Source organism: Dendrobium catenatum, unplaced genomic scaffold, assembly GCF_001605985.2.
Source record: "Dendrobium catenatum unplaced genomic scaffold, ASM160598v2 fragScaff_scaffold_1065, whole genome shotgun sequence".
Taxonomy (NCBI): domain Eukaryota; kingdom Viridiplantae; phylum Streptophyta; class Magnoliopsida; order Asparagales; family Orchidaceae; genus Dendrobium; species Dendrobium catenatum.
The window spans coordinates 142,570-170,066 of NW_021319527.1; the positions used below are offsets into that span (position 1 = coordinate 142,570).

Sequence of the window (27,497 nt, forward strand, 5' to 3'; positions counted from 1 at the left end):
TGGTAGAACCAAAGCAAGACCATAAAATTCTGCAGAGCAAGCACCCCATGACAAAGATATCAATCTTGTCATGTAAAATGTACTACAGAATTATCAGTTGCATAAAGTTTCGTATATGATATTTCTTATGGAATAAGTTCGCAAGAAAATAGTTACAACAAAAGTTTAACCATAACCAAAATGAAGATATGCAAATAAAAGCTAAAGGAAGTTTCTAATGTTGTGAAGTTGAAGGAAGGCGAAATGAGCCACTTGAATAAAGCATCTGATATACGGGCCTTATTCTAACGGTCAAGATGACACTCAACACAGATCCCAATGCACAAACTCCAGCTAGAACAAAGAAAGTTAGCCCAAAACAACTAGGTCCAAGGCAGGTAGTTCCACCCTGCTTCTCTGCTTCATTATCATAGACATACCCTGCAAGTATAGCTGAGAGCAAGAACGCCCCAAGAGGATTTCCCAACAGCATGAAATTGTAAATGATTCCAAAGTGCTTTAAACCAAATAGTTCAGATGCGGTTGGTACCATCACAGAGAATTGAACGCCATAGCAGATACCAAGTAGAGCAGTTGAAAAATACAGAGTACCGTTAAGGCCCAATGCAAAGAGGAGGTAAGTAAGGACCATGATCATTTGAGTGAAGGCCATCCATATGGACCGTGGAAGCATTTTTGATCTGCACAAGAAATAGCAACACAATCTTATTGTCTAATAGTTGCAAGAGAACTTTAAAGCTTTGTTTGGGACAGATTTCTTGCTACTTCTTAAAGTAGATTTAAGCTGCTTTAAAAATCAACAAAAAAATTCGTCCCAAATGAAGCCTAAGATAAAACAAAATTTTGTTACCTTACATAGTACTCAGAGACAGAACCACCTCCAAGACGGCCAACAAAATTGCAAAAGCTGAATAGGCACAATAAAATGGTTGTATCATTAACACCTGCTGCGATTCCTATTTGTGCCAGGTTATTTAGCACTGTAACACCTGAACCAACTCCTAGGAAATAACCCAGAAATAAAAGCCAGAAATCAGCCTTGATCAAGGCTTCACGAAATCTAAAATCTTCCCCCCTCTTAGGTTTTCTCTTCTTCTTCATATATATTGCACCTTCTCCTTCAGCCAAAAGTATATCCACATCAGAAGAATCATCTGACTCTTGAAAGCTGCTAAGATTTGTAGCAGATGAAGACAGAGCAAGCAATGGTTCCGTTGCATCTTGGTCCAGCTGAGATAGTTGATCAGAAGAACTGGATGGAGTGTTAATGCCAGATTTCTTTTTCTTATTTGGGTACAAAGTCATCTTCAATGGGATTGCAAGGGGAGAAAGGAGTAACAATACCATTATACCAAAAAATATATAGGTAACTAAACCACCTGGCGAGAGGACATTGTCAAGTAACGTTGCAGTTAACAAGTAGAGGCCAAGAAAAACACTAACAATCTGGGTGAACAAGAAATGACCATGCTCGGATGAGTCATCTTCTGAAGCTGGAGAGCAGGGACGCACAAAATACATCATTGCGAGGCAAACCGCCGGCAGACCAAGAGCAAGGAGCAGCAACAACTTGGAGGGAGAGTGATCAAGCACCCCTGTGTAAATTAGAGTATATACAGCAGCACTAAGGCCAATGTAACCCTTCAGAATGCCAGCAACTGTACCTCTACTGTAAGGGAAGTTTCTCATGTTTGTTACAAGGACACCAGTACCTAACCATGCACTACTATTGGTAGCAATACATAAAGCTATCCATAGCTGTCAAAACAAAAAATGAATTGCATACTGTTCATGACCAAGAGTGGGAGTTCAAATAATAGTCTAACATTAGAAATTTAAATAATAAACATTCTTGTAGTTGGCTCCAGTACGAAGTTTATGCATACAAGTCAGAGCAACAGAATTTAAGGTATTAGAGATTTGAAAATGATCCAAGAATATAGCTTTTGCACAAATATTAGTCTATGTAGTAAGGAAGCTGTTCTTGATAGCACAATAAAACTACGGGATAACATGTGAAGTTTATTTTACAGTATTTAAATTAGTCAGGTCAAATTAACATTACTGTTAACAAAATTTAGAGATAACGTTTAAAATGATTTAAATATCTTGGTTGTCACCAAAATTCAAGCATAAGGTCAGGAGTTTTATATCACAAAAACAGGATGTAAATCTCATGAATTTAATATTTTTAAAAATTTTAAAAATAAAAAATAAAAAATTTAAAAATTAACATAATAAAAAATTTAAATACATTCCAAAATCTAAACTCCATAACTGAATGATTAATATTCCAACTCCAATGTAATTGACAAAAAATATAACGCCAAACAAAGATCAAAAGTGGTGGGAGTCATTGGTAAGCGAGGGAGAATAACATGACATGCGAGGGAAAATGATACGTGAGTCAAGACTCAAGCATAGAACTTTGATGTTTCTTGTGGATTTGCAAGAGATGAATGGTTTGAGAGGGCTTAGAAATTAAAAAGCAGATGTTTTTTTTCTTTTATGTTTACAATTAAATATGTAGGAAAGTTATTCATAAAAGGCTTAAATTTTCTAATTTTATAATCTAATTTATATGACGAGGCTATCATCCTACAAAGAGGATGCAAATGGTGTCAAGGGCAACACCAATGTTTCTTTTGACTATCCTGGGGAAAGTTTGGCCAACCACCTATAGGCATGCCCCAAATAATGCGGTTTTAAAATAATGGTCATCACACCTACAATGCTATATCAGAAGTTATTGAGTATTTAGTAAATATTCAATAATCAAAATTATAGAATTGCAAATTAATGTCAATCAATTGAAAATTTAAGATATCGATACAATTCGTTGTGTATCAGCATTTAATCTCAATATTGAACATCAAGCCTCAAATTATGTCCATGTACAACCTAAACAATTGATGTAGGCAAAGGGGGGGGGGGGGGGGCACGGGGGGGGGGGGGGGGGGGGGGGGGGGGGGGGGTTGTAAAATTAAACCCAAAAAAAAATTGGTTTTGACTTCCCTTGAGCTAGCTAGCTCAATAAATTTGGAGCTGAAATTTAGCTCATTATGAGCCGATTTTTAGTTCATTTATTTTCTTATTTATGTACTTCTTTATTTATAGTTTTGTCTCTTAAAATTCTTAGTTTGTCCGTTGGGGTTCCAAAATGGCTTTTGGATTCCCTGTGCTTGTTGTTTTTCGTGCCTTGGCTCCTTGGATTCCACGGTTGGCTGTTTCCGTGCCTTGGCTCCTTGGTTTCCACGATTGGCTGATGGTTTTCCTGCTGGGTGGCCTTTCCCGTGCTTTGGTGCCTCGGTTCCATGCGGGCCTCTTGGGTTTCCGCGGCTGCCTCTTCGGGTCCCTGGCTAGGCTGTTTCCTGTGAGGTTAGGGGGGCTTTTCCGTGGTTTGTGATGCTTGGGTTCCTGTGGGAAATCATTGAAGTGACTGTTTGTATTCCCCTCTCATGTCAATAAATATGAGATGTTTTGGAATGTTTTGTAGTAATGTTAAGAAAGAATTTTTGAAATGAAATCTGCGGATTTTCTTGAAAGAGCTTGAGAGCTTCTTCTTCTTCTATCTCTCGGGGAGACTTGCGAGTTCTTTCCACCATTCTTCTCAGCTTCTAATCTCTTTCGTCTCTCCTCAAGTATCCACTCCATTGCATCCTTCGTCTCTTGGAAAGCAGGTTTAGGTTTTAATTTGTGTTTGTGTCGTTTGTAAAGGTTGTAAGGTGTCTTGCTTGAATCGATTGAGTCAAAAGTTTGTAAGTGTCTTTTTATATGAAATGTAAGAGTTTGTTCTTCTTATTACTTAATTCCTAAGTCTCTCTCTTTTGTTTTCTGCTCCTAGCTTTTAAGTAGGTCAAAGATTTGTTATGTGAGTCTTGTGAGTCTAAGTTTAGCTTGAGTCTTTATTTGAGTCAAGTTTATTGTTGAGTCTTTCTTTTAAAAATGGAAAAAAGACAAAAAGATAGATTCATTCAAAGATAAAACAAGCCAGATAATCCTGATGTCCCTCTTCCGATGGACAGATGGATTCCAACTGAAGGTGATTCAACAGATCCGCTTCAAGACCGATTATACAAACTTCAATATCACATGTTCTTATGTGATCAGAAATTCGAGAAATGGAAGACGTATCTACGAACACAGTTCGAGAAAGAGCAAGAAGAAATTTTGAAGAAGTTTGGAGAAAAGATTAAAGAATTGGATGCTCCGTCTTCACCTCCTCAGAAGAAAATAAAAGCTAACTTATCGGGAGATGAGTTCTCAAGAAGGGGAGTCTGATGTAGGCAAAGGGGGGGTCAAATCAAACCCAAAAAAAATTTGGTTTTGACTTCCCTTGAGCTTGCTAGCTCAATAAATTTTGAGCTGAAATTTAGCTCATTATGAGCCGATTTTTAGTTCATTTATTGAACTAAATGTTAGCTCATTATTAGCTAGATTTTAGTTCATTTATTTCTTATTTATGTAGTTCTTTATTTATAGTTTTGTTTATTAAAATTCTTAATTTGTCCCTTGGGTTTCCAAAATGGCTTTTGGATTCCCTGTGCTTGTTGTTTTTCATGCCTTGGCTCCTTGGATTCCACAGTTGGCTGTTTCCGTGCCTTGGCTCCTTGGTTTCCACGGTTGGCTGATGGTTTTCTTGCTGGGTGGCCTTTCCCATGCTTTTGTGCCTCGGTTCCTTGCGGGCCTCTTGGGTTTCCGCGGCTACCTCTTTGGGTCCCTGGCTGGGCTATTTCCCGTGAGGTTAGGGGGGCTTTTCCGTGGTTTGTGATGCTTGGGTTCCTGTGGGAAATCATTGAAGTGGCTGTTTGTATTCCCCTCTCATGTCTATAAATATGAGATGTTTTGGAATGTTTTAAAGTAATGTTAAGAAAAAATTTTTGAAAAGAAATCTGCGGATTTTTTTGGAAGAGCTTGAGAGCTTCTTCTTCTTCTTCTCCTATCTCTCGGGGAGACTTGCGAGTTCTTTCCACCCTTCTTCTCGGCTTCTAATATCTTTCGTCTTTCCGCAAGTATCCACTCCATTGTATCATTCGTCTCTTGGAAAGCAGGTTTAGGTTTTAATTTGTGTTTGTGTCGTTTGTAAGAGTTGTAAGGTGTCTTGCTTGAGTCGATTGAGTCAAAAATTTGTAAGTGTCTTTTTATATGAAATGTAAGAGTTTGTTCTTCTTATTACTTAGTTCCTAAGTCTCTCTCTTTTGTTATTTTTTAGGTGATCAAGAATTTCTAGGGGGCGCCCTCTCCCCAGGGATTTTTTGCTCGCATCAACAATGCACATCAAATATCTGGATGACTTTATAATTTCTTATATGTGCTACACTAGGCACTTGATTCATGCTGCATGGTAAACTATAATTCAAAATTATGGAAACCTAGAAGAATAATGAAGCAATAATATTTAAATTCAATATAGATACTCGGTTTGGGGTTTGAAAATAGCTGTAAAAAATTGTTACTAGTTATTTCATGCTAAAATGACTTCCTAATAGTTAAAAAAATCTTGTTGGTGGGAGTAGAATGCAAGCATTATGGGTGAACAAATGAAATAATTTATTATCACTGCAATATTTAAGAATATAAAAATTAATACATATTATGATTCATAGGAAAATAAATATTCTATGCATTCAAGAAACTAAAAATATTGGAGAGAATGCTAAAGAGATTGATAGTTTAGGATTTAAACTATAGTATTATGGTAAAGTCGTTTTAGAAATGGTATAAGTGTGATTATAGATAGGAGTTTAAAGAATATAAGTGCTTATGCTCCTTAAGTAAGTTTGGATATAGGTTCAAATTAAAATTTTGGAATGACATTAAAATTAATACAAAAGATGCCTCTTGAAGAAAAAGATTTATAAGAAGAGATTCAAATGGACATATTGGTAGAGAGGAAAATGATTTTAAAAGCATTCATAATGGCTATGAGTTAGGAACGACTAATGAAGGTGGTAAGATCATATTAGATTTTCTTTAGCTTATAAATTTGTAATTGTTAATATCTTATTTAAGAAAAGAGAAGAACATTTCATTGCTTATAAGAATGGATATAGTAAAATTAGATTGATTATTTTCTTATAAAAAAATAGATCGTTTATATTGCAAAGATTGTAAAGTTATTCCAAGTGAAAGTTTATGTACCCAACATTGATTATTAGTTTTGGACTTTAAGAAGAAATGAAAGAAAATAAAAAATAAAGCAAAACAATATTTTAGGATTAGATTGGGTATTTAAAGAATATTAATACATATGATTTTAGAGTAAGATACTAGATCAAGATTTTATTTGTGCATAAGGAAGCTAATGCTATGTGGAAATAAAGTATATATTGATATTAAGAATGTTGCAAAAGATATGCTTGGAGTATCAAAGGAAAAACAGGGGTGTCAAAAGGGATAATGGGCCGAGGTCGGGTCCAACCTGAATTGAACAGAGTCTACTTTCTGAATGTACCACGTAGGTGGGAGAAGTGTCCACTTTCTGAATGTTATGGATGACAGCAGTGACGTCATCCTCCTCAAAGAATTCACTATTGTTGTCCACTTGGTGAACCTGATCGACTTCGGGCTTGAATTCCGCTTCAGTTATCTCTTTAATAATCGTGACTTTGTAGGGATTAGAGCACTGAGAGGCGATATGCCCGTACCCCTAACATCTAAAGCATTTGGTCCCGGGGTTTGACCGAGGGGTATCCGGAGTGGGAGGCTTATTTCTAGTATCAGGACAGGGAGTGGGGGACCAAACGAGGGTCGGGTAGTGCTCCCTGGGGTCGGCTGGGCAGTGGGACTGTGAGGAGTGGAACTACCGGATGGTCTGTAGGAAGGCCTAGAGTCATGTGAACGGCTCAGGTGTTGGGAACGGGTCTCCTCTAAGTCAATTACTAGGCTATAGGCATTCTCCATAGTAGTAACGTTTCGGGCAAAAAGCTCGTTGAGAAGATCCTCTCGCAACCCGGTACGAAACATAGATAAGATCTGCGCAGGGGTGGTAGAGGTCACCCCTTTGCAGCGAATAAGGTAGTCATTGAAGTAGGCGATGTACTCCTTAATTGGTTTATTTCCTTGAGTCAGCCTATTTCACCTATCAAATAGTCAGGGGAAGTACGAGGGAGGCAAGTACTTCTGCTTGAGTTCCCGCTTTATGGATGACCAATCAGTAATGGGGTAGTCCTTCCTGGCTTCCCTAAGGCTCTCTAAGTTGGCCCAAAACTGACTCGCCCTACCTGTGAGTTTCATCTAAGCAAAACTAACCTTCCTAGCCTCGGAGATATTATACCACTTAAAGAAACTAGCCATACCTTTGACCCAGTCCAGGAATAGCTGGGGATAAAAAGTGCCATCAAAGGTAGGAGCGTCCACTTTAATATTTTTATGAGTGGTATATCAGGATCATGACATGAGTCATGTTCATGGTGGGGAACTCGATAATTGGCACGATGTTGCCTCTCATCCGGGTAGGTGTCATCCTCATACATAGAAGGTGATCTCGATGGGGTGTATAGGGGGTATGATGCTCTCTTGCTCGCTCAAGTGTGTAAAATCGCTCAGTGGTGTCTCTACGAAGCTCAGCTAGGTCGGCTTAGTTCTCTTTGAGTTGTTGGCTAATATTATTCATTTAGCCTACCAACAAGTCTAAAGTCCTTCCAAGTTGTTCCGGGTTCATGACTAGACACAAGGGGACACTAAGGTATGAATCTAGGAAGAGGAAAACAATTAAATGTGATGAAAGACAACCTAAAATGTCACTAAAAGATGCAGGAACTTCTAGGACAGCAAACCACACTAAGGTGTTAAGTCTCCTAGGCAAGAAATGATGCTATAATGTTAAGGGCAGCACCTAGATACTTAGGAAACGAACTTAATGCTCACTAAATGAATGCAGAATTTTCTGGGCAGCAAACATAAACGATGATTGAAATGTATTAAAAGATGCTATGCATGCAGAAATTAAATACAATGGTTAGGCAACACCCTAGGATGATTTCTAGCATGAATTTTTTAGCTAACCATGCTCTGATACCAGATGATGCCGGACATATATGAAAATTTGATTTAGATAAGGAAGTTGCACGCTTAATGAGTAGGAGCGAATTAATTAAAGCTTTGTGATGACTCAAACAAAGAAATAAAACTAAAGAACGGTAAACACAAGTTTATGCCAAGTTACTTGCGAAAAGTTAAAACCACATAGTAATCAATTGCTCTAGACATTGCAAAAGAAATGGGTTTCAACAAGAAATCCCTAATCTAACAATAAGAGTAGTGCTATGAAAGATCTATCACACAACTCCTAATAAATGCTAGGCTTTAGTGGGAAGAATTAACGCAACTTTCCATGAGTCAATTAGAACTACAATTGAGAACGACTAAAAAATAAAAGAGTGGGAAGAGAGATCACCCAAATAAATATGTTGAACAAAGCTCCGGTGTGATGTTTATGTGCTTGAGAGGAAGTAGACAGCAACCGTGATTATTCTCGATGTCTTTGGACAACAATCTGAACTTTAAAACCAGCGAGACAGCAATAGGAAATTGCTACGAATGCTGGACAGCAACTTTGACACTTCGGAAATTCTAGACAGCAACCTCTACCGCTTGTATAAACCTTGGGCAGCTGTTATGGGTTGCTGGAAGCTTTTGGACAGCAACTTTAGATTTCCAATGATGCAGGACAGCAATTATAACAGCAGGGACAGCTGCTTTGACTGGGGGAGAATTATGGGAAAACCAAGAACAGGTGCAGAAAAATTCTGGCAGCAGGCTTGGAGAACAGGAAAACACATAACGGGTGGAGTTTGGGAGGAATTTGGAGAAGGTAGATCTATCAAAGCTGATAGGCAGGAGGCGGGTAGGTATTGGCCAGGTTTTGGAATTGTTTCCAACTTGAAGGACTGAATTTTGTGGACAGAAATTGAGGGCCTTGGAGATTTCGACCAACGGAAGGGGGGAAGAATTTGAATTGTTTCCAAGAGAGGAGGTGAGCTTTAGGAAACAAATCCACTTCAAATTCCTAAGGGGGCCGGCGGCTTATAGAGGGAGGGAGGGATTTAATGAGGCAATTAATGCTTACTTAAATTATTAAATCAAGATTGGAAAGAAATATTCCATCCTCTCTTAATTTAAAATTTAAATAGGAGATGATTTAAAAGGTTTCCTAAAATAAGACTTATAAAATAGGTAACTAATCCAAATTCAAATTGATTTGAATTTAATCAATAAAGAGTTACCAAATTTATGGGATCTAATTTAGGAAAGAGTTGATGGCAAGTGGGGATGGAGGGAGGGGCCAAGTGTCTAGATGCAATGTATTTGAAATTAAGGCTTTAATTAATCAATTCATCATGATTTGATTGATTGATTTGATTGATTGATTTAAATAAGAACCTTTCCAAAGATAGGGTTAAGAGAAAAGAAAAGATTTGAAATCTAAAATTGATATATTTCAAATTCAAATCTTTTCCAAAATAATTTGACTTAAATAAGGAAAGTAGTAAATGAATTCCAATTAACTTGAAATTCAAAAGGAGTTAATTTAGGAACTTTCCTAAAATAGATTTAGTAATTTAGGAAAGATTTTAAATTTCAAGTTGGATGACTTTGAATTCAAAATCTGTCCATATTATATCAATCTAAAATAGGCAATGGAACTCCAAGGGAAAAGGTTCTAGGGCTGGCGGCTTGCTTGGGTTCGAGAATGGGGGCCGGCGATTAGGTGGGGATGTATGAGTAGCACGGCGAGTAAAGGGAACGGGGCTCTGGTGAAGGTGGAGGTTTTGGTGTAAACGTGGTCGGTTGGGGTGAAGAGGGCTGGTGATGGTGGTGGTGGGAGGATGAAGGGAAAGAGATAGAAAGAAAAGAACAATAAAACAAACCACGAACCCGGCCGTCTCCAAGGTTGGTGGGTGATCCTCTTTCCCTCAGGATTTCTCCAAAGTTCTCTCCTAAAACTCTCACAACTCTCCAAAGAACACATGTGCAGGAATTTTCTTATATTCATTCATTCATTCATTAACCCTCAAAGGAAAAGAGGGAGGCTTTAAATAGTCAAATACATGAAGGAAAATAACAAAGACACTATTGCCCCTAAGGCATACATAAGACAAAGCCCTCAAATGAGGGTAGAAAGAGAAAAAGAACAATAACAAATCAAATACATAAAATAGATCAAAATAAATAGGCACGATCGTAGCCGTAGATCTCTGTGTCCTCATCACTAAAAAGACGTCAAATGAGTGGAAAATTAGTGTGTTGATTCATGTTTTTAAGAATAAAGGTGATGCATAATATTGTACGAAGTAGAAAGGAATTAAGTTAAAGTGTCATACTTTAAAACTATGGGAGAGAGTTATGGAGCATAGGTTGTGGCGTGATACTAATGTTTCTCAAAATCAATTTGGATTCATGCCTAGTAGGTCTACTATGGAAGCTATACATTTATTGAGAGGATTGATGGAGAAGTATAGAGAGAGTAAGGAGGATCTATAATGATATTTCTTGATTTAGAGAAAGCATATGATAAAGTTACAAGAGAAGAGCTATTGAGAGTTCTAGAAAAGAAAGAGGTTAATAATGCTTATATTCAAGACATTAAGGATATGTATGCATGAGTTGTTACTTGTGTTCAAACATAAGGTGGTTTGACCACGTATTTTCCTATTTCAATTGGATTACATCAAGGATTAGCCTTAAGCCCATATCTTTTTTGCTTTAGTCATGGATGTTCTTACTAGACATTTGTAAGAGGTTGTACCCTGATGTATGCTTTTTACTGATGATATTCTTCTTGTTGATAAGACTAGAGAGGGAGTTGAAGATAAACTTGAATTATAGAGGTCAACATTAGAGTCTAAAGGCTATCGTTTGAGTATATCTAAATCTGAATATATGGAATTAATTTTAGTAATAATAGATTTAGTGGGGGGATTGTGACTTTAGGTGATCAAGTCATTAATAAGAGTACACATTTTAGATATCCTGGATCTAGTGTTCAGAGTGATGGTGAAATAGATGGGTATATTAAAAGTAGAATTCAAGTTGGATGGTTGAAGTGGAGGAATGCATCGAGCTTATTGTATGATAGAAAAGCCACCCTCAAACTTAAGGGAAAATTCTATAAGATGATGGTTAGACTTTCAATGTTTTATGGCACAAAATGTTAGTCATTAAAAGAGAAGCATAATTTTAAGTTAAGTGTTGCAGAGATGAGGATGCTCAGGTGGATGAGTGGCTTTACTCTTAGAGACAGGATACGAAATAAGCATAAACGTGAAAGGTTGGAGTAGCTCCAGTGGAAGATAAGATTAGAGAGAGTCACCTTAGATGGTTTGGTCACGTAAATTGGCGGCCTTCCGATGACTCGGTTAGGAAAGCAGATGTATTAGATTTGACTTATGTTAAAGAAAAGTAGAGGTAGACCCAAAAATAGTTAGTTAGAAAATATTAAAAATGACCTTTTTTTAGATTTAAATAAGAATTTAACTTTAACATGACACAATGGAGAAAAAAAATTCATGTAGCTAACACCACATAGTGGGATAAAGGCTTGATATTGTTGTTGTTGTTTGTTGCTGCAACATTTAAGAACATCTTACAATAATATTTATTACTACATGCAACACTTAAAAATGCCAAAGAAAGAATCCAAGTGCTTGAATCCTTATCAAAGATCATGAAATCATATTTACTCTCTGATCTATTAAATATAGCCTTTAACAGGCATAATAAAGTTTAAGTTAAACATAGTGTAGCCTGAAAATATGAGCTCTGTCTATTTCTATAGATGATACAGATTATAGTTCAACATGAAACATTATTTATAAACTCTAAGAAAAAGACGAGAGCTATCAACATCAGAACATTATTTATAAACTCATAAGAAAAATACGAGAGTTATATGAAATGAATTAATAAAGTAATTGGATACAACTCTTTAGCGACATCACAAATATATCAAAGAAACAAAATTAAATGTAAAATGCATTACCCTTATTCATAGAGGACTTAAGATTCTCAGATTTAAATTGTAGGAAGGAATGTACACATTAGATTCTAATAACATATTTTAAATGCCACTTTAATAGAAAATCTATTGATAACAAAAGAAAGCATGTGCTAATCAGAAAAACATTGCAAAAAGATGTAAAATAAAAATGGGGATTTCTATCCAAGAATATGTAAAATGTGGACATCAAGATGGTAGGCATGTGACTTCCTTATCAAATGTAGACAGGATTAGTTATAATATATTCAAGCTTCAAAGTGAAGCAAGGAGTTTCAGCTTCAAAGTTAGGAATGCAAGCTTTAAACAAATTAAACATCACAGCATGGCTTCAAAGCATTTGAGGAAAACAACCACACAGGTAAAGCTAAACCTTTCTAAAACCTAACAATACACCTAAACCATACAAATACAGCAACCCTCTCTTGAAAATCACCAGGCATAGTGCGAGTATCTTCTCAGTGCCACTAATGGTCTACTGTAGCTTAGTTGGACATTTTCTTTGTTGCCAACATTCCGTTAAAATAAGTCGTTAATTCTCCAATATGAGTTGTGAGATTAAGACCATAAAACAATCCAGGGATCTACCTCCAAGAAAGCCTGGTAATGTAGCAGCATCTACTAGTTAAAAGTATATGTGATGCTTAGAGCATGGGAAATATTTAATAGGAAAAAAATAAGAATCTTGTATTAAGGAATCACCATAAGAAACACCTCCAAGATTCTACCAAATCACATAAATCCCCAAATAAACCGTTCCTGGGGCATTTGATAGGAAACACTTGAAGATCTTAAGAATTTCCTATTAATCTTTGGAAAACAACAAAAATTCTCCGCAAGAATCCACGCAAAACAAGAAAAAATAGTAGATAATTTGTATTATTTGATGAAATAGAAATGAAAAATACCAAGATACAATTGATCCTCTATTCGAGAGGAGGATCTCTCCCTCCCAAATCTCTAGATGCCGCTAGAGCCCAAAAACCTAAGGGATCTCAAATTCAGCCAAATTCAAGATGCCCTAACCCTAGGAAACAAACTATTTAATGCATACAAATCAAAAGGAAATCCCTAAATAGTCCCTACATTCAAATTTCCCTCTTAACTCCCCAAAAAAACCTTCCTAAATTGCTCCATTGGCTTTGACGGCTCGGCCGCTCCTACGGGAAGAGGCATAACTCTTCCGCCTGTTCCACCTGAGTCATTCCCGCATGGACCGGCTGGACCGGTCTAACAATACTCCCCTCCCAAAGATCCACCTTGTCTACAAGGTGGAAAGATGACACCCTCCTCCATTCCTTCTTCATCACAAACGGTAACCCTGAAGAGTTCGGTTCTTACACCTGTGCCCCGGCGTATACCCCTCGTCACATCTGAAACAGAACTCCTTCGCCCTCAACTCATGTAATTCTGTTTCTGTGAGCTTCTTGAAGGTGTCCCAGGTCTTTCTTAGGAAGTCTTCTCTTTCTAATTCTCCCTAAGAGTACCTAGTTGGCTTCTTGCTTGCTAAAAAGGTGGTGGTCATCCTGTACGAGCCTCCTGAAATGTATCCTCATGGTCCTTTTTCGAGGTGCCTCTGATCCTACACCAACTGAGCTAGCTCCATAGACTCTCCCAAGTTCTGAGGTCTCATCACTCTGACTGCTACGTGGTTCTCTGGTTTCAGTCCCTTCATAAAGTTCTCCTCCAGTATAGTCTCTGAAAGCCGATCTAATCGATTGGCAAGATACTCAAATTGCTCATGGTACTCCATCATTATCTCCTTCTGCATCAAAGTAAAAAACTGCTCATAGAAGTCCCATCTCCTGCTGGTTTGGAAACATTCAAACGGGCAGTCCTTAAACTCTCTCAGAGTCCTTATTTGTTGTCTTGTATCCCTCCATTGGTACCATACTAAAGCTTTCCCTTCCAAGCACATCTTGGCTACCGTCAGCTTCTCCTCCTCCGTCAACCTATTGACAATAAAGTACATTTCCACCCTGTAGATCTACTTATGTGCATCCTCTCCCTCAAAGATATACAACTTCAATTTTCGCACCCTCAGATTGTCTCCGTTCCCTCTGTTCCCTTTATAACATTCCCTTCCCCAAGGAGGTGGTTCCCCCCAAGTGTCCCAACCTTCTACATTCATACCCAACCCTTTCATCGCAAACCCACCTCCTCCCTTCAAATTTAACACCCCTTCGATCATATTCAACCCCTCTCCTTTCAAACTCGGCACCTCTTCGATCATAATCAAGTCCTCACCTTTCCAATTCAACCTCTCCTTTCAAATAGAACTTATCATGGATGACTAAAACATTTTTTTTTAAATATGAAACTTGAGTTTGGAGATTTAAAATTTCATATTTCATTTGTCAATCTCCACTTCGAGGCATTCCTCTAACACATCCATTTTCTTGGCCGCCATTAATGCCTAGATTTTTGTAGAAATAAAAATCTGGACTTCGACCTTCAAAAACAATAAATTTCTTTTTCGAAATTGCAAAAATAGCCGCTGAAATTCACCAAAACAGCTCACCAAAAGTTCTAAAAAAAGCATTGATCACAATTTGATAGAAGACACTTCAAGATCTTAAGAATTTCCTATCAATCTTTGGAAAATAATAAAAATTCTCCGCAAGAATCCACTCAAAACCAAGAAAACAATAGATAATTTCTATTATTTGATGAAATAGAAATGAAAAATACTAAGATACAATTGATATTCTATTCGAGAGGAGGATCTCTCTCTCCCAAGCTACTAGAGCCCAAAAATCTAAGGGATCTCAAATTCAGCCAAATTCAAGATGCCCTAACCCTAAGAAAACAAACTATTTAATGCATACAAATCAAAAGGAAATCTCTAAATAATCCCTACATTCAATTTTCCCTCCTAAATCCTCCAAAAATCCTTCCTAAATTGCTCCGTTGGCTTTGGAGGCTCGGTCGCCCATACAGGAAGAGGCTGAACTCTTCCGCCTGTTCCGCCTGAGCCAGTCTTGCATGGATCGGCTAGATCGGTCTAATGGACTGGTCTAACAGGGTTCAGAACCAAATGAAACAAAAGAGATCCTTCTCCATTGAAGAATTCATAATGTAGAAAAAGAAGACAATTGAAAGTAGGAAATGTGTGTTGAAAAGGGGAATGGGATCAGGCCTATCACAGCTAGATCACAGCAACATGTAGCCAGTCCAGGTCTATCAAAGCCAAATCCTGATGATCACATAACCCACCCAAATTCATTGAGATAGGATGTTGTCTAGCCTTTCCAAAGAAATAGACCAAAGTGGTGCTTGGGTTGATTAGTGTAGTGGAGTTACAAGGACACACATAAGATAGAATCATCAATAGAGAATTGAAATCAAACTTTCCTGAGTCAAATATCAACACAAACAAGAGACTATATATATATATATATCCCAAATTTTTATTAGGCAGGCCCAAGACTAATACAATATAAAATGGGCACAAAACCAAATATTAATATTAGATCTTCAGGAAAAATTCATCACATATGCATCAGATGAGATTGGTTCCTGAGACCTCCAGACTAAAAATCAAAGAGTGCCAATGCTCTTTGGTAAAGGCAATCATTATATGTAAATGGAATCTTGAATAAAATTAGGATTTTTTCAAATTCCACAAAGCATAGGTGTTGAAGAAAACCGAAATGCGGGTGAAATATGTGTTAGTTAGGGTGCATAAATAATATGACTTTCTAAATAATGAGAGGTGGAAATTATACCAATTTACTAAACCATAATTGCTCATACTGCAAGATATCTCTTTTTCTTTCATAGTCTTCTTTGTTTGCTCTCCCTTGCAATTGCATCCTTTTCTTGGATCCTCCTTGCAAAGTTCTCTTCCATGGGCTATAAAGGAGATAGTGAAAGAGAGAGAGAGAGAGAGAGTGGTAGGAATAGACACATAGCTAGATAGAAGAGAGGGATCAGAGGGTGGGTGGCTACGGTTTTTAAAGATGAAATCATGTTAATTGTAATAAAAAGAAAAGAGTTACAATCATTCATATTTACAATCAACTAAATTCAAATAAAGAAATAAGAATATTTTATGATGATTTCAAACTTAGCTAGAATTTAAAATTAATTTAGACATTATCTGATGTTAATCTCTCAACGCTAAAATACATAAGTCCACAAATAGAGGCTAAAATGAAATAAGATAATTTTTTGGAGTCCCCTTAATGATCTAACAATGAAATAAAAATGCTCAACTATTGTTTTTTTGTTGTAGAGGATTTTTCACTTTTATTTGTTCGTCTACCTGTTGTGTACAACCAATTTTGTTTATTGATTTTGATTTATCCTCTCGGATAGCAAGTATTTTACCATAATCTGCCTCTGTACACTAATTTCGGAATCCGCCTTTGTTGGTCAAAAAGATGAACTAATTATTTCCTTATTTTGAAAAGCTAGAATCGTAATTTAAGATTTTTGTTTTGTTGTTTATGCAGTTCCACCAGCATCAGGTAGCGACTCTAGCAATTGAGGGGTGACAACAGGTGGCCAATAACTAGGGATCTGCAAGAGGCAATGTCACAGCAATTGTAGCCATTTCGGAAGGCACAAGGTGATGATAAGGTTTATTGGCAGTAGACCAAGCGTTGATAGACCATAGGAGTGACAACCTTAAGATTAAGAAAGGGGGAGACATGAGAGGAAAAGAATTTGAAGAAAATACGATTGAATTTATGTTGGGAAATATGCTTATTTATAGGCCAAATTATAGCATGATTTAAATTGAATTTAATCTTATTCTAAACTACATAATTTAATGAAAACCTATCTTGAATAAAAAATTCAAAATAATAAAGTTATCAAAAATATTCAAAATCCATCAAAATATTCAAGTGCCCGATAAAAAGTTGGTTGAGTAATGATTATCCTTTTATTCTTGTTGTCATCCAATAATCCAAATTTTCTACCTCACAATCTTGATCATTATAGGTGTCCGATCATTATAGGTGTCCAATCAAAAATCCATCTCCACCTATCAACTCATAGTATGTTGTTTTCAATCACTATTGTATGATTGGAGAATTAAGACAATTAGCAGTGACCTGATATTCAAAATTCTAGTGATCACAATCCTCACAATCGTTTTTTACCCTTTATGATTTCATGCCCAAAATACGATCATGGATGATATGACTAATCATCCCTTTGATCTAATCCCTAGATCAAGAACCAAGCATAGAAATAAGTAATTAAAATCAAATTCCAAAGAATTTTTCACTCATTAGCTGATGAAGGAGAGCAAAAAGGGTGGCCCCATTCTTTTATGTTTGAATCTAATTTCTACTTCACATGACTCTATTTAATTTGACGCTATAATAGCATGGCATGTCCTCCTTTTGGGAACTTAGAATTTTGATTTTTAAGCTCACCCTCTAAAATATTACATAGGAATATTAGAACAATGTTGGATTGATCTATAGACTTTTTGGACCCTTTCATAACCTATTAGAAGGTTTATATAGGCAATTTTGAAATCTTTGGATCTTTTCTAAAAAACTCCGAGATGATCTTGAGGCCCTAGGTCATTCTTGGAACCTCTCTTAAAAGATTCTAGAAATCTCTCCTTAACTTTAATCTTGTAAATTGGAGCATTAGTTTTGTTATTAGAAGCCTCCTGGATCATGCATCCCTTCAACCTTCTATGATTCATTTGCAAGTACAAATAAACAAAATTATACTTGTGCTATAGCATCTAGTTTGGCTTGGTCTTGCTATTATGATGCTTTCTAGCCTTGCTTGGGCCAGCAAGATGCTTCTTCCTACTACGTTGGCAAGATTGTGGTTAGTTCAACTCTTTCTTATACTTGCTTCTCTTGGGTTTCTTTCTATTCTATCTTCACCTCTAAAACTGTTGGAGGGATGACTAAGTGATGCTAGATGGAGGCATAGGGCTCTGTAGCTATGATCGATATAACCTTTTGGGCCTTCATAAACTCTTTAGCATCATAGCATTTTTCACCATAAATTTGTTTCATGCTTTTATGAAAAATATTCTTTTCCACTGCTAAATTATGCAACATATGCATCACATAGGTGTGGGTTCCCTAAGATTACATGCCATTTATTTGTAGGGAACACATCACATAAAACTTCATCAATGAATTGCCTAATAATGATAAATCTCACATTATATTGTTTATCTATAAATCTACTATCTTTATCATCCAACCCAAAGCATATGCTTTTAAGTGCTATATTGTGGTTAATTCTAGATTATTTATCAAAGATGTTGATATAAGATTCCTGTTGTTATAACGATCAACTATAGGTTTTATCTCACACTATTTTTCTTGAATATTATAACTAAAGAGTTCCTCCACTCTGTCATCTTTTCATGTATGACAAGACTTCCGCCTTCTCCTTGGTAAGCAACTCAATTACATCATGACCTTCAAAGACGATTTGTGTTTATTTGAACTATTTTTTTTTTATGTTTCTTTTTCGGCTGATTTTATATTAAACCTCTGAGAGTCTCTTGAGGCCTTTTGAAAGGTTCTAAAAGCCCAAAGAAGGATGGAAGGTGGTATTTTGAAATGGATGTGGCCCTCTTTGTGGATACCAAGTGGGGATAATGTAGGATGACGATAGGAATCCGATCACCACACAGCAAAAAAAAGAAAAAAAAAAACAGCTATAATGAAGAGAAAATAAAATAGAAATCAACGAAAAATAATGAGATTATGGGTTAATTTTATTGATTTCGGCACAACAAACCAAGATACAAATTAATCTACAATTTGCAAGGCAGATCAACTCTCCCCTAGGTGCCGCTAGGAACAACAAATACAAAATTCCATAATGAAAATAAAACCTACTTAAACCTAAATAAACCCTTTTAATTCCCTCCTAAATATGCTCAAATCAGCTCTCACTTTCTCAAAATAAACCTTCCTAATTCTTTCCTAAATCTGAATTCAAATCAACACTCTTTCCTTAATAAACATTCCTAATTCCCTCACAATTTTGATTTTCTATGGTAAGTAATTAAAGATAGAATTAATCCCCTTCGAGCCCCCTTCTCTCCTTGGCCGCCACCCACACTAGTGGGGTTCACAAGGCTCTTCCGCCAGCCAGCTAGATGGGCCCCCATTGTTGGGACTGGGTTGATTGGTTGGACCGGCTCAGCCAGTCCATCAATACTCCCATCCCAAAGAGCCATCGTGCCCTCAAGGTGAAACAAAGGAAACTGTTGTTGAATCATCCGGTAGCACTTCTCTAGCTCCTCCGGTTGTCAAGTGAACTTCTCTAACTTTCATTAGCTCCAGGATCACCTTCATTTCTTCTGCAAGGTCATTGGCAGCATCGTTGATGGATTATGGTCACCAATAATTTTCCTGAGCTGTGACACATAGAATAATGGGTGTATGGTGAAAGTAGGAGGTAGCTACAAATGATATGCCACGACATCAATCCTCTCCATAACCTCATAAGGCCCATAGTACCGGGAGATAACTTTTAATTTCTTCTTCGAGCCAAGGTCTTTTGTAATACATTTTATCACCCACCTCGAACAGTACATCCCTTCTATGCTCGTCAGTCTACTTCTTCAAAATTTGTTGTGCCCTTAGTAGGTGCCCCTTTAGCTCTCCCAACACCCTATTTCATTCCTCCAACAGTTATTCCACTAATGAAACTGGAGCACTATTGGCCTCATAGTATACCAGGTGAGGAGGTTTTCTGCCATAAAGGATTTTGAAGGGTGTAATATGTGTTGCACTATGGTCGGATGTATACTACCAGTACACGACCAAAGATAACCACTTCACCAAGATCTTGGATATTTCTAATACAAAACACCTCAAATAAGTATTCACCATCTCGGTCTACCCATTATTTTGTGGATTATATCTACTTCTATTCGAAAAGGTCCCCTGCATCCTAAATAACTCTCTCCATAAATGGCTTAGGAACTCCTTGTCTATATCTGACACTATGGACGCCATAATTACATGTAGGCGAACCACCTATCGAATAAATGTTGCTTCGACTAAAATTGTCCTGTATGGGAATTGCAGGGAAATGAAGTGAGCATACTTCGTTAGCCTATCCATTATTACCAAAATCACTGAAAACCCCTTCCATTTTGGCAAATCTTCAATGAAATTCATGATTATCTCTTCCTACACCTTCTCGGATAAAGTTAGAGGTTGCAAAAGTCCTCTAGGAGTCATTTCCATATATTTGTGTCTTTAACAAATATCGCAACTGGCCACTATGTCTTCCACATCTTTCTGCATTCCAACTCAATACAATTATGTTGTCAGCCTACGATAGATCTTATGTACCCTCGAGTGCCCTTCTATAGCACTACACTAAAACTCATGCAACAAGTGGGGTATATATAACGACATCCTCAATATCATCATTCGTTGCTGGTATAATAATATCTGATCAACTAAGGTATAGCCTCGATGGCTATCCTTGTTCCCTAATAAATCTCTCCTGATTTTCTCTAACCCTTCCTCTTCCTGACTTTCCCTTCTCAATGCCTCCTAGTCCACAACTAAGGGAATAGACAACGCCATCATGTGGGGCTCCCCTATACACCTAGATAACCAATATACAACCTTGTTCTCTATCCCAAGCTGATACTAGATCTTAAAATCATAACCTATCAGTTTTGAAAGCAACCTCTAATGCTCTTTTGTAACTATCCTTAACTGATATTGCATAATCTCCATCACCTCCTCTTATATTCTAACTTGAGCCTTGCCCTACCAGACAACACCTGAGTGAAATAAGCCACTGGTCTCTGGCCCTGCATAGTACAACTCTTATCCCATACCCCAAAGCATCCATCTATACCACAAAAGGCTTGTTGAAGTCAGGCAAGGTTAACACTGACACGTTGTCATCGCCTTCTTCAACTCCTCAAAGGCCTTGGTAGCTGCTTCGCACTAATTGAAATTATCCTTCTTTAGTTATTTGATTAAAGGTCAGGGTATTGAGTTGTATCCCTTCACGAACTTTCTGTAGTAGTCTGTAAGCCCCAAGAACCCTCTCAACTCCCTTAAGCTCTTAAGTATTGGCCACAGCATGGCCTCAATTTTGCTCTGGTCAACTGCTACTCCTTCAAGTGATACCATGTGCCTCAAATATTCTACTTTAGGCTAGGCGAATGAGCACTTCTTCATATTGGCAAACAAGTGATGGTCTCACATAGTGGATAACACAAATCACAAGTGTTCTAAGTGCTCCTCCTCAGTCCTGTTGTAAATCAATATCATCAATGAAGACTGACACAAACCTCTGCAGATATGGCTAGAATACCTTATTTATTAGGGACTGTAAAGTAATTGGGGCATTAGTGAGGCCAAAAGAAATCACTAAGAACCCATAGTATCCCTCATGAGTCCTAAATGCCATATTGGGAACATCCTTGGGCCTCATTTGGATCTAATGGTACCCTTGACTTCAGATCAATCTTCAAGAAAAAACACCGCTCCATAAAGCTCATCAAACAACTCGTTAATCATTAGAATAGAAAATTTATCTGGCACAGTCTTCTTGTTCAACGCAAGATATTCCACACAAAACCTCAAACTATCATCTTTCTATTTCACTAATAGCACTGGATTGAAAAATGGACTGACATTGGGTCAAATGATACTTGCCTCCAGCATCTCCTTGATAAATCTCTCGATCTCATCCTTTCAGATTTTGGGATAATGGTACAAACAAACACTGATAGGTAAGACTCTTTCATTCAAGATGATAACATGCACATATTCCTGCAGAGGAGGCAACCCCTGAATTGACTGGAACAGCTCTCGATCCTGCTGTAGGAGTGGCTAAACCATATCTGGTGTTTTTATCTTCTCCCCATCTTCTTCCCCTTCTAAACTCTACAGTTCCACCAAAAATATCATTCCTTCACCCTAGATTTTCCTCACCATGGTTTTGAGTGAAACCATTGTTTTGGACAAGCTATGATCCCCTCTAACAACCACTATCCTCTCCTCGACCTTAAACTCCATCATTAAAACCTTCTAATCAATTTTGGTCTTCCCCAATTTTCGCAACCACTTCATTCCCAGTACTGTATTTGCGTTCCCCAAATACAATGGTAGAAAATCGTCCAATACTTGAACCTCTTGAAGGATTAGGATCACCCCTTTTCAAATTCCTCTACCCCTCCCTACTTTTCTTGTTTCTAGCATAACCCCGGAGTTCCCCATGTTCACTAATTTTACTCCCAATTGATCCACCATCCTGTTGGAAATAAAGTTATAGGTAGCTCCAATATCCACCAGTACTACTACCTCCTGATCCGCTCGTCACCTTAACCTTCATGGTGTGGTTCAGTGTGAACTCGGCCACTGAGTTAAGGAATAACTCTGCAACATCTAAGTGCAGGTGATCATATTCCTCAACATCTTCCTCTACAACATCTTCTCCTCATCACAGACTGTTAGGAACTGTAATGAATGGTCCTTATAATGGTGGCTTGGAGCAAACTTCTCATCACAACTAAAGCATAAACCTTAGTACTCTTATCTTGAATTTCTGACTCAGTCAATATCTTGAAGTTTTCCCTTGATCGTACTCCTTGACCTTTATCCCTCAGGGCACCTTTGGTGTCAGAAATGTAGTGGTTGTATGATAGGAGACTCCCGAACTGCTGCCACGGCTATTCCTCTCCAAAGAGTTTTTATCCTCCACCAGCTGGGCATTGTATATGTGAATGACATCATCTTTATTGGAAATGATATAGAGGAAAATAATGAAGATCAAGCAAGCTTTATTCAAGGAGTTTGAAGTTAAAGATCTAGGATCACTTATTTACTTCCTTAGTATGGAGGTAGCTCGATCAAGCAAAAGTATATTTATTTCCTAATGCAAGTATACCTTAGAACTACTGAAGGAGACCGACATGCTAGGATGCAAACTAGCCACTACACATATGGATCCTAAGAAGAAACTAGGGATAGAAAAGGAGGGAGTTTCAGTAGATAAAGGAAGATATCAACGTCTAGTATGAAAGATTATATACCTCTCTCACAACTGTTTAGATATTGGGTTTGCTATGAAAATGGTAAGCCAATATATGAGTAATCCTATGAAGGAGCACATGGAGGCAGTATATCAAATATTGATATATCTCAAGAACACTCCTGGAAAGGGGTTATTATTCAAGAAAAATGAAGATAGAAAATTGATCCTTTATTCTGATGCAAATTAGATAGGAAGCCAAGTTGACAGTTGATCGACCACGGGATATTGTTCATTTGTGTGGGGGAACCTAGTGACATGAATAAGCAAGAAACAATGTGTTGTTTCCATAAGCAGTACAAAATCTAAACTAAGAGGCTTAACAATTACTATTTGTGAAGGCATTTGGATCAGACAAGTATTGATTGAACTGGGAAAAAAGATTGAATACACGATAAAGTTGAAATGTGATAATCAAGCAACAATCAGTATGGCTAAGGATCTAGTACATCACGACAACACAAAATAAGTTACTACTGATCAAGGTTTAAAATTGCGTAAATAAGCATCGAGACGGTTTTCGTCCGTGAGGCGACGTAGAATTGCCAAAATGAGAATTTAAGGGTTTTAGCATGTAAATAATAGCAAGATTCTATCATACAATAAAAACATCTAAATGACAAGTGGAATTAGTGGAAATTAAGAAAAGAGATGCAATAAAAGTATGTTCCAAAGTACAAAATCACAAACTTATAATCTATCAGAACTCTCAAAGTACAATTAAGAAGGAACATATAAAATCCAATCATATCCAATCACTAAATGGGTCTTCAAGAGAATCTTCTTCTCTAATTGTATCTATGAATGTCATATCTTCATCATCTTCAATATGACTCTCTTTTCTCTTCTCTGTTCAATAAAAATGATCATTAATTCATCTCGCCGCCTCCAACATCAACATGTACACTGTATTTCCAAGAAGGGTCATGCCGCAATGACGTTTTTTTTTCCTTTCCCCTAACCATGTTTCCTAGTGCACAAATGCGAAAACATACAAAAAATCTCAAAAAATAGAAAACCCTATATTTTCTATAACTTTAAAAAACTTTTCTTGAACTTAAAAACAATACCTAAAACCTATAATGGAGTGCTTGTAGAGGGCGGCCGGACCTTTCTTGATCACCGGTGTGAGGTGGCGCTGGCGGGAGAGGCGGCAGATAGCGAGCGGAGCCCGTGCGAAACTTCTACGAACGGAGCCCGTGCGAAACTTTGCGGGAGGATTTTTTCGGTTCACTAGAGCTGAATGGTTTAACATGAGAAACATGTCATTTTTAAGTAGGTGGGACCTAGTTTAAAGAGGCGTACGCCTCACATAAAATTGCGCACTAGCGCCTCTTTACCCGTGAGGCGTACGTCTCACCTAGAGCCAGAATTGCGTGGGCTTTAAGGAGCTTGAGGGCTGAATTGCGCAAAGGCGCACCTGCGCAATTTTAAACAGAGCTATTGATAGACATTTTATATATGAGAAAATAGAGAACTCAGAAATTAAAATAGTATATATCCCAACTCATGAACAACTTGTCGATGTTCTAACAAAGGTACTACTAGGCTCTCTACTTGATAAGTTTGTTTGCAAGTTAGGATTGTATAATCTGTAGAACCCAACTTGAGGGGGATTGTTGAATCACGTAGCTAAGGGGAGGCCACATCAGCAACCAGTGAGCAGCAATCCGAGGGCTATAGTTGGAGATCTGTGGGCAATAATCTAAGGGCTATAGTTGGAGATTCTTGGGAAGCAATCCGAGGGCTGCAGTTTGAGATCCATGGGCAGTAATCCAAGAGCTGCAGTTGGAGATCCATGGGATATGATTATTATAATTAATTAGATTAAATATCTTTTTTTTTTTGTTTATTCTCCTAAAAATATATATATGTAATGATTCTAAGGAATATAATAGAATTTGAATTTCTCTCTAAACAATTTCTTTAGTTTGATTAAGAAGAAAATACATAGCAGTTTTTTAAACTCATAACAGCACATACCCTAGCATAAAAAAAGTTAAAGAACACCCTTATGTTAGGCATTGAGCAAATAAAATGAACATCATGGAAGTAACAAATCAATTCATTATTTCCATTCTGTGTAACATTCAAAGGATGCATCATAGGTTTGATTTGGCATATTATGTTATTGTTTTGTATTGTCATATTTGATAAAAAATAAAGTCACCTCTACTTTAATGGAGATGGGCGGATTGCAATGCTTTCTAATTGGTTCAAGTTGAACAAGCTCAATTTTGCTTAAAGGAAGAATTTTCTTTTCCATAGTGGAGTTTCAGAACATCATTGGGATCATGTTCTACAGCGAACTCTTCCTATAAATTGGCTAGTTAGATTTGTTTTTTGATGTGACTTCATGAATAAGTTGTGGATTCCTTTCCAAGTAGATGGTCTAATAATATTTAATTCACCGAAGATATTTCACATCCATGAACTTTTTCTACTTCTTCTCTTTAATAGTATATAAATATGTTATTGTTATAATTACCAAGAATTGCTTCAAAATCGTAGGAAAATTGATATACATTATCTTAAAACTAACTAAATTTGCATTTTTTAGATGAATCCATCATAAAATTAACATTAGAAGAAATCAAAATGATATTCATTAAAAAAACAAAATTACTAACTTAATACTCACAAACTAAACTTCACATCTTATTATGTTGTTTGTTATCCTAAACTTTTCATCTAACCTTCTTATGTCCCTGGTTTTCTTCCTCTACAACTCCTCAAGGCAGTAGCATCACTTCATCATACAACCATGAAGAACATACTTCACAAGAAACTTTTTATCTTGTGAGAGTAGACATGAAATTTCTTCATTTGACATAGTAAAACACAACACTACTGAATCTTGTGAGAGTTTTTGAGAACCAAAAAAATAATAATAATGTAGGCAATATGGTTGGACTAAAGTACCATGATTCATACCTGATTTACTAAAATAAATGTTAAATATAGTATAATAACTTTTGAGGACAAGAATTATAACATAATAAAAAATATTCACTGAACATTCATGGCATGCTGAAATATGAACTTAAGGAGAAAATAGAAAGAAGTGAGAACAATATCAAAGAAAGAAAAAAAAATACATTTACCAAACTACACCCAGGATGAGCCAAATAATGCAGAGCATGTTTTGATTAAGAAGAATGTTCTCACGTTAGGCATAGAGCAAATAACATGACACGATGCTTTTGATTGGTCAAGCAATAAGTCAATTCATTATTTCCATTCTACACAACATTCAAAAGGCATATTAGGTTTGATTTGGTAACATTGTGTTATTTTTGTATTGTCATACTTGAAAAGAAATAAAGCCTCCCCTACTGCAATTCTTTCCAGTTTGTTCAAGTGGAAGGAGTTCATTTTGGTGTACAGGAAGATCTTTTTTTTTTTGAAAGCTGAATTTCAGAACATCATGCGGTCATGTTCTACAGCTTACTCTTCCTATAAAATAGCTAGTTAGATTTAGTTTTTGATGTTGCTTAATAAATAAGTTGTGAATTTTTCCCCAAGTAGAAGGGCATGATCTAGTAATCTTTAATTCACTGAAAATACTTCAGATCAATTACTTTATTCTACTTCTTCGCTTTCATATTATGTTATTGTGGAGTTGTCATAATTACCAAGAATTACTTCAAGACCCTAGAAAAATCACCTTCCATCATCTTAAACAAAAATAATAATTCATAGTTTGAGACGAACCCACATAAAATTAACACTAGAAGTCATTAAATGATATTCACCAAAAAAGCCAAAATACTAAATTACTGAATTAAATGTAATTGAACTTTATCGTAAAATTGCTAAATTAAAGCTCATAAACTAAACTTCACATATTAAATGCAATAGACAATATGGACGTCGATGTAACTCACCGCCCAGTATGGCAAGACGTCGATGGTCCTGCTCAAAGCAAGCCAGAGGACACCGTATCCGATGAAGCAAGAAGCGGCGCCGATAAGGAGGACTAGCCAGGGCGGAAGTCGATTGCAGACGACGCCGGGGAGCATGCCAAAGTTTTCGCCGATGTCGTTGGCGACGCCGAGCAAAGTGAGTTGCCGTTGATTATAGCCGAGCACGGATTTGAGCTCAGGCGAATAGAGGGGAAAGTTGTAGCCGGCGCCGGCAGCAATTTGAACCCAGACCGCCGCTGCCAAGCCAACCCATGGCGGGCGGCTGCCGGCTTTCACAGCCGGCATCTCGGCAAAGCAGTATCCCCTAGTTATTTAAGAGTTGAAGAAATCTGCTTACGGGAGTGATAAATAACACATACGGAACACACAAAACTAGCTCCTTTTCTCTCTCTTTTGTGTAGGAGAACGAGGGCAATTATAGCTTTGGATCCAGGAAAACTGAATGCTAATCCTCTCTATATGTATGACCGTCTTCCTCACTCTCCGTCTCCCCAGGCCTGAAGACAAATGGGGCGTTTAAAGGCTTTGGGTCTCTCTATACGGCGCCGTCCACAAAAGGC

The 27,497-nt window shown here is 37.1% G+C and overlaps 1 protein-coding gene across 1 annotated transcript; it reads right to left on the bottom strand.

Moving 5' to 3' along the window:
- Window positions 1-27,497, bottom strand: LOC110098728 (protein NUCLEAR FUSION DEFECTIVE 4). The gene is made up of 3 exons (XM_020825639.2): window positions 26,899-27,497; window positions 851-1,758; window positions 1-680 (listed from the first exon to the last, which is right to left on the bottom strand). The coding sequence occupies exons 1-3, from the start codon at window positions 27,220-27,222 to the stop codon at window positions 215-217; spliced, it is 1,698 nt and encodes a 565-aa protein (XP_020681298.1). The 5' UTR covers window positions 27,223-27,497; the 3' UTR covers window positions 1-214.

Coding starts and splice junctions, on each gene's coding strand:
- LOC110098728 (XM_020825639.2), bottom strand. CDS start 27,222: ATGCCGGCTGTGAAAGCCGGCAGCCGCCCGCCATGGGTTGGCTTGGCA. Junction 1,759..26,898: donor ACGTCTTGCCATACTGGGCG/GTGAGTTACATC, acceptor TTGTTTTGACAG/CTATGGATAGCTTTATGTAT. Junction 681..850: donor GTCTCTGAGTACTATGTAAG/GTAACAAAATTT, acceptor TTTCTTGTGCAG/ATCAAAAATGCTTCCACGGT.